Source organism: Lucilia sericata, unplaced genomic scaffold (assembly GCF_015586225.1).
Source record: "Lucilia sericata isolate MDLA Ls3-8-SP2 unplaced genomic scaffold, ASM1558622v1 Contig000296F_arrow, whole genome shotgun sequence".
Classification (NCBI taxonomy): domain Eukaryota; kingdom Metazoa; phylum Arthropoda; class Insecta; order Diptera; family Calliphoridae; genus Lucilia; species Lucilia sericata.
The window spans coordinates 409,060-417,500 of NW_023994321.1; the positions used below are offsets into that span (position 1 = coordinate 409,060).

The following is an 8,441-nucleotide window of genomic DNA, read 5'->3' on the forward strand; positions in this document are numbered from 1 at the left end:
ACTATAGGCCAGACTATAGACTAGACTAGACTATAGACCAGACTATAGACTAGACAGAGGACTAGACTATAGCTAGCTGTAGACTAGGCCTATACACTAGACTCTAGACTAGACTATAGACTAGACTATAGACTAGACTATAGACTAGACTATAGACTAGACTATAGACTAGACTATAGACTAGACTATAGACTAGACTATAGACTAGACTATAGATAGACTATAGACTAGACTATAGACTAGACTATAGATAGACTATAGACTAGACTATAGACTAGACTATAGACTAGACTATAGACTAGGACTATAGACTAGACTATAGACTAGACTATAGACCTAGACTATAGACTAGACTATAGACTAGACTTTAGACAAGACTATAGACTAGACAATAGACTAGACTATAGACTAGATATATAGACTAGACTATAGACTAGACTATAGACTAGACTATAAAACTAGACTATAGACTAGACAATAGACTAGACTATAGACTAGATTATAGACTAGACTATAGACTAAAACTATAGACCTAGACTATAGACTAGACTATAGACAAGACTATAGACTAGACTATAGACAAGACTATAGACTAGACAATAAACTAGACTATAGACTAGGATTATAGACTAGACGATAGACTAGACTATAGACTAGACGATAGACTAGGACTATAGACTAGATTATAGACTAGACTATAGACTAGACAATAGACTAGACTATACGCCAGACATACACTAGACTACAGACTATATATAGACTAGTCAATAGACTAGACTATGAAAGCCTAATCAATGAAAGGTCTTCGAATATCTTTCATTTGATATACATATTGCCTAGTACCTATCCGAAATATATTAAAAATTCTAGGAAAATCTCGAGGTTTTTCGGAATTTGATTTGATTGATTTGATTTATGAACCGATTTTGCTAATTTTCAGTAGCAATAATACGGACAGTTGATATTGCAAAATCGACTTTGTATTTATAATTATTGGAATAACTCCCCTATTTATATATTTTATAAAGTCGACAAATTTATTATGGAAATTACAAACGGATGCCTATCTTATCTATAACTTCTAATGATATTGGAGTGTAGGTGTTCAGGTCGTGTTAGCAATGTTAGCCGATTACAAACAACCTATATTCTGATGATATACTGTCCAAGGCAGATAGACTTCATTGTCAAACCAACAGTAAAATCCTTGATATTGCAACCGTACCTGCAATAACTGAACAAATTGGATCATCGATCCAGACATAAGGTTCAATTTTAGTTTATTTTTTAACCTAAGAATCATAGATAACCGACCAAATTTGCCATAATCTAATGTTATTGATCCATATAAAAACAAAGACCTAATAACTCAAGTATATATAGGATTTACTTAAACTATTATCCTCAAGTTGATAAATCACAAGCGAAACATAACCTTGCTACCTTTGTCACTGCAACAGACCTTTCAGAATATCTATCGTAAATTATATCTGGGACTTCGCAAAGGTTCAACTTTTTCTAGAACCAATCAGGTAGCGAAAACTTGAGAAGGAAGTACTTGAATTTTATTTTTTTTATTATTAAATAGACTAGTCCGGCATGTGTTTTTGTCAATTCCAAATCGATTTCATCACATATCTGAATATCTGGACAATACTTCAAAATGTCCATCAGGCATTTATTTATTTTTAGATAAACCATTTTCTTTTAACTAATTAAAAGATTTTAGCTCAGCAACAGGGTTTGCATTTGCTATTTTCAGATTTGGAAACAAATGCAATTTATTTATCGTTTAATAAACAACAATTTGTAATCTTCGCAATTAATACGTCTGGTCAAAATGTTTTATTTTGTTTACCACAAAGTTTTCAATATAATTTCAAAGTTCAAATTCATAAAACGAAAATATTAATTATGTGATTATGCATTTAAATTTTAAACTTTTATAAACGAATTGGGCGCAAAATAAATAAATAAATAATTAGGAGTGTAGGTAAAAAAAACAGAGAGATTAACCTATAACCTTGTATTCTTCTAAAATTGAGAACGATTTAACGGATTGCAGATGATGCAACTATTTAAAAAATTGGTTGGTGGTTATCGTGTTAGTTTACTACGTAAAAACACTCCATTATAGTATAATTATATCCGTTTTTATAAGAACAACAAGAGTAAAATCCATATCATAGTCTAAACTAAGTGTAGACCCAGTGTAGGGCAGAGCATTCACAGAGGAGGGTGCTAGAACTTTTCTTCTTTTTTCCTTGTCATTGCAACTGCGACATTATTTATTAACAAAACTTGGTCGTTCTTCATTAAAATCCGATTCGTTGCGTTGCAAAGAACCGATTATCATGGGAAAAGAGCAACCGTGGCATGTTCCGTCTATTACTTGTAATAACATGAAAGAATTGCAATTAAAGTCGCGCTGGAGATACTAGACTATAGACTAGACTATAGACTAGACTATAGACTAGACTATAGACTAGACTGTAGACTAGACTATAGGCTAGACTATAAACTAGACTATAGGCTAGACTATAAACTAGACTATATACTACTCTATAGACTAGACTATATACTAGACTATATACTAGGATATAAACTAGACTACAGACTAGACTATAGACTAGACTATAGACTAGACTATAGACTGGGACTATAGACTAGACTATAGACTCGACTATAGACTAGACTATAGACTAGACTATAGAACTAGACTATAGACTAGACTATAGACTAGACTATACTATAGACCTAGACTATAGACTAGACTATAGACTAGATTATAGACTAGACTATAGACTAGACTATAGACTAAACTATAGACTAGACTATAGACTAGACTATAGACTAGACTATAGACTAGACTATAGACTAGACTATAGACCTAGACTATTGACTAGACTATAGACTAGACTATAGATTAGACTATAGACTAGACTATAGACTAGACTATAGACTAGACTATAGACTAGACTATAGACTAGACTAGATTATAGACTAGACTATAGACTAGACTATAGACTAGACTATAGACTATATACTAGACTATAGACTCGACTGTAGACTAGACTATAGACTAGACTATAGACTACACTATAATATAGGCTAGACTATACTCTGCCGGATGCCTGACGGACAATGAAAGACGTGTAATTATATTTCTTTGTGATAACACGATTGGAATACAACAATAACCAAAGTAATATAAAAACAGCTGTTTTCCTTTTTTTTTTCTATGTGTTTACATAAAAATACATCCCCCATCTAATGCGACTTCCTTGTTTTTTGAATAATTTTAAAAAAAAGAGAACCATACGATTATCCAATTTTCCATCCGTATTTTCTCTCAATTCCATTTCCATTTGCAAAAATAAAAATTTCGTAAACAAAAGTTTTGAAATTTTAACATAAAAATATTAAAATATTTATAACATTAGAGGTAAAAAAAAACTAAAACAATTTTGAATAATTTTCTTTTTTTTTTTTTTTTTTTGTTTAATTTGTTTCTTTGTAATTTATTTAACTTCTTATTAACTGATGTATATGTATTATATATGTAAATGTTTATTATATATATATTAATTATTACTAAATTATTTTACATTGTTTAAGAAAAAAGTAACTAGAAGAGAAGCGAGAGAGAGAGAGAAAAAAAATTAAACACAAGTAAAATTAAATTTTAAGAATATTTAACACACAAAAAAGTGATTTATTATTTAAACTTATAATTACAAAAAAAATATATATTATTATTATTATTGTAGGTAAATATATAATTTCACTAAATATTTGCAAAAACAAAAGTTAATATATAAATTTAATATTTATATTATTAAAAATAAAACGTAACTAAAAAAAATTAAAAGAATTTATTTAAAGCATATGTAGTTATAAGGTATTTATGTATATGTAGTGGTGGAAAAAAAGCTAAAATAAAAAAAATAAAAAAACAAAATATTAAATTAAACTTGTAATGAAATATAAATTAAAAGACCAGAGTTGTTAGTAAAAAAAACACCTATAAAAACACGTGTGATTGCAATTGCAAAAAACTTGGGGTCAAAGTATTACACTTGGGCAAGGTACTCAACCCATTATCTAAAGCAGTAAGTAAAGGCTTTAGATTAATTTTTTAAGAGTAGCAGACAAACACTCACTCACTTGTTTATTTATTTTAGTTCTTTTTTTTTTTTTTGTTGTTGAAATGAATACAAACATTTGGTTTAGTTTTATTTATTTTGTAAAGTGGTTTAACTAAATTTTTTTTCTTTTTATTTTCTTTAATATATATATATTTTTTTCTTTCTTTAAATTAAAATTTCAAAAAAACAATTAAAAAACCTTTTTTTCATCAAGAAATTATTACTAAATATTGTTTTAATTAATTCTAAAAAATATTTTTAATAAAAATAAACATTTAAAAGATAATATAATATAATAATAATAAAAATAAAAAAAAGCAAGCTCTAGTTAATTTAATAATATAATATAATATTTTATATAAAGAGTTAACAAAAAAGAAAAAAAATTAATAATAATAATAACTAAAAATAAACTTAAAAAAATAATAAAAGAAAAAAAAGGGAGAAAAACAATATAATTTTTTTTTAAAGAAAAGATTTCAAATTATAAAATATAATGAAAAGTAAAGAGTAAAGCAAGCTTAAAGCTTTGGGCTATTATTAATTAACACGAAATGGAAGAAAAAAACTACAGAAGAAACAAAATATTTAATTAAAATGTAAATAATAAAAAAAAATTAAGAAGACTTTTAAAGCATTTTTTTAAAGGGTTATTATTAAAATAATAAAAAAGAAAATTAATGTTTTTAAAGTGGTTGGAAAAGTCAAATTTCAAATGGCTTTCAAAAAAGAGCTTTTATTTGAAAATTGACTTTTCTTTTTTACAGTTTTTTTTCGATTTTGTTTTTCTTACAATACCATACATTTTAGGGAGAAAAAAAAGACAAACTTTATCAGTTAATTTTAAGAGTTTTAATTATAAAAGAATTAATTTTAGGGGTTTTATAAAGTTGTTTCTTTTTAACCGTTAAGGCTTTTAAAAGTCAAAATAGATTTTGCCAAAAGTTTTAAGAAATTTTAAACTGTAACGCCTACAGTTTGCATTACATTACGTATCCGCTTACACTGTTGAAGCAAGGATCGAAGAAAAAAATATTCCCACAAACGTAAGAAAAAGGACGAAGACATTCCCATTTGTTTTACAGCTTTACGAGAGTGTTTATTGTGCATTTAAGCTTTTGAAAGTTGTTATTTTTGTGGCGAACGCAAAAGGTCTTTAGAAAACGAAAGAAAATGCATAATACCAAAGTTGTTAAAAGGAGAAAATTTCTATTCGAATTGAAATTCATTCATTCTGTCAACTAGCAACACGAGATACATAATAGACCCATTAATTTCATATGAAAGCTATAAGCTTCCCGAAATTTCCTTTTTGTAAAAAGCAAGAATTTGTAAAACTTTTTCTAAAAGATTTTTGAGATATCAGTCAATGTTAAAACTTTGTTTTCATTATTAAAATGTTTATATCTCGAAAAAATCTTTAACAAACTTTATAAAATTCCCAAACACATTAATCTTTTGTAAATATTTTTCTTCAAACCCTCAAAAATCCCCCAAAAAAGTTAGTTTTTTCTCCAGAAAAAAAAAAGAAAACTCAAAAATATTACAATAAATTGAAGACAAAATATAATAAACTTTTTTTTTTCTTTCTATCAGTGTATGTGTATGTAGTGTTTTAGAAATGTATGTTGTTTGTTAATTGTTTTTAAATTAAATTTAAATCCTTTTTTCTCTTTACTTTTTTTTATAATAATTAATTAATTAATAATATTACTACTTAAAACTTGTTATTAATTTTAATAATAGAATAATATTTACGTTTTTTTTTCCTTAACTTTTCAAACTCACAAAAAATTGGTTTTGTTTTTGTTTTTTTCTTATTATTTTTTAAATTTAGCATTTTAGTTGTTGGTTTTCCTTAGTTTGTGGTTGCTGTTTAATATTGTTTGTTATTTACTAGAAATGTTTTTGTATGCAATTGATTTTTTGTTTTTCTTTTTCATTTTCATATTCTTTTTCAATTATTCCCTAGTAAATAGTAGTAGTTTTTTGTTTAAATCTTTAAATACTCATTAGATGTTAAATAAACTAAGTTGTAAATTGTTGTTTGCTTTTAATTTAAGTTTTAAAAAAAAATTTTACTTTTTTGTTTATTACTCGCTCTTAGTAAAGTGTTTTAATATTTGTTGTTTTTAAAATTAACTTAAACTCTTTTTTTGTTTAAAGAAAAAACTTATAATTTTGTTTTCTTGAAAGCATTTATAGTGTTTCTTTACTTTAATTAAAAAAACTGCAGCAGCATTTTCTTTTGTTTTTTCTAAAGAATTTGTTTGTAATAAAGGGTTTTTGTTGTTGTTTATTTTATCCAAGTCTTTAATTAAGTATAAGTAGTTTTCTTTAAATATATTTCGAAAAAAGCTGTTTAATCTAATTATACAAAAATTCTTTATTTTAGCTAAATATACCCTTTAAATTTATTTTTAAAAAAAATGCTGTGTATTTAAAAAAAAAAAACAAAAAATTGTAATTGCATTGTGGTTTGGAAAAAAGTTAGTTGTTGTTTCGAACAAAAAGTAAAATATTGTTTTCTTTTTTTATTATTTTTTTTTGGTTGTAATTGGCTTTTTAAAAACTTCTCTGCTTATTTTTTGTTGTATTATGTTTACATTTTTTTTTTTAGATTTTTTTCAGTTTTTTTTTATATTTAAATTAGTTTTTTTCTGGTTTTAATATTATTTTATATATTTATATTATTATTAAAGGTTTTTTTTGTATTTATATTTAATATTTATAAGTTGTTTTTTATATTTATATATAGATTTATGTATAAGATTATATTATTATAAAGTTGTTTAATGTTGATGGCACAAAAGTTCAAATTTTTTGTATTTTTTCGCCAACTACTACCGGATTATTGCGTCTAATTTCTTGGGCTCCATGTTCCCGATAATCAAATGTACAATTGTGCTTATCGCTGTATCGATGGACAGCACAATATAAACCGCCACATCTGCAAAGGAAACCTAAAAAGTGGATAAGAAATGTGAAATTAGTATTTATTAGGAAAAAAAATAGAAATAATTTTTTATAGTCAAGACTATAGACGAGATAGGTAGTAGTCTTTTCTATAGTCAGGACGATACTATAGTCAACACTATAGTCTAGACTATAGAACAGTCAATATTCCCGACTATAGAACAGTCTATAGTCCAGACTACATAACAGTCTATAGTCTAGACTATAGAACAGTCAATATTCCCGACTATAGAACAGTCTATAGTCCAGACTATATAACAGTCTATAGTCCAGACTATAGAACAGTCTATAGTCCAGACTATAAAACAGTCTATAGTCCAGACTATAGAACAGTCTATAGTCCAGACTATAGAACAGTCTATAGTGCAGACCATAGAACAGTCTATGGTCCAGACTATAGAACAGTCTATAGTCCAGACTATAGAACAGTCTATAGTCCAGACTATAGAACAGTCTATAGTCCAGACTATAGAACAGTCTATAGTTCAGACTATAGAACAGTCTATAGTCCAGTCTATAGTCCAGTCTTTAGTCCAGTCTATAGTCCAGTCTATAGTCCAGTCTATAGTCCAGACTATAGTCCAGACTATAGAACAGTCTATGGTCCAGACTATAGAACAGTCTATAGTCCAGACTATAGAACGGTCTATAGTCCAGACTATAGAACAGTCTATAGTCCAGACTATAGAACAGTCTATAGTCCAGACTATAGAACAGCCTATAGTCCAGACTATAGAACAGTCTATAGTCCAGACTATAGAACAGTCTATAATCCAGACTATAGAACAGTCTATAGTCCAGACTATAGAACAGTTTATAGTCCAGACTATAGAACAGTTTATAGTCCAGACTACAGAACAGTCTATAGTCCAGGCTATAGAGTAGTCTATAATCGAGAGTATAGAATAGTCCATAGTACAAACTATAGTACAGTGTATAGTCCAGACTATAGTACAGTCTATAGTACAGTCTATAGTCCAGACTATAGTATAATCTATAGTCCAGACTGTAGAACAGTCTATAGTCCAGTGGAGACTATAAAACAGTCTATAGTCCAATAAAGACTATAGAACGGTCTATAGTCGAGACTATAAAACAGTTTGTAGTCGAAACTATAGAACAGTCTACAGTCGAGACTATAAAACAGTCTATACTCGAGACTATAGAATAGTTTATAGTCCAGACTATTAAACAGTCTATAGTAGAAAACTACAGTCTCTATATTCGAGGCTATAGTCAAAACTGTAATCCAATTTATAATCGAGACTAGGGTTCAATAGCCGAGACTATTGTTCAGTCAATAGCAATCCTTTCAAA

The 8,441-nt window shown here is 27.3% G+C and overlaps 1 protein-coding gene across 1 annotated transcript in view; it reads right to left on the minus strand.

Moving 5' to 3' along the window:
- Nucleotides 1-6,862: 6,862 nt before the first annotated feature.
- LOC119603359 (AN1-type zinc finger protein 5-like) overlaps nucleotides 6,863-8,441 on the minus strand; it is a 5,716-nt gene continuing 4,137 nt past the window's right edge. The window contains exon 4 of the mRNA XM_037955366.1: nucleotides 6,863-7,111. Within this exon, the coding sequence (XP_037811294.1) occupies nucleotides 6,963-7,111 (149 nt within the window). The 3' untranslated portion in view covers nucleotides 6,863-6,962. The remainder of the gene's footprint in view (nucleotides 7,112-8,441) is intronic.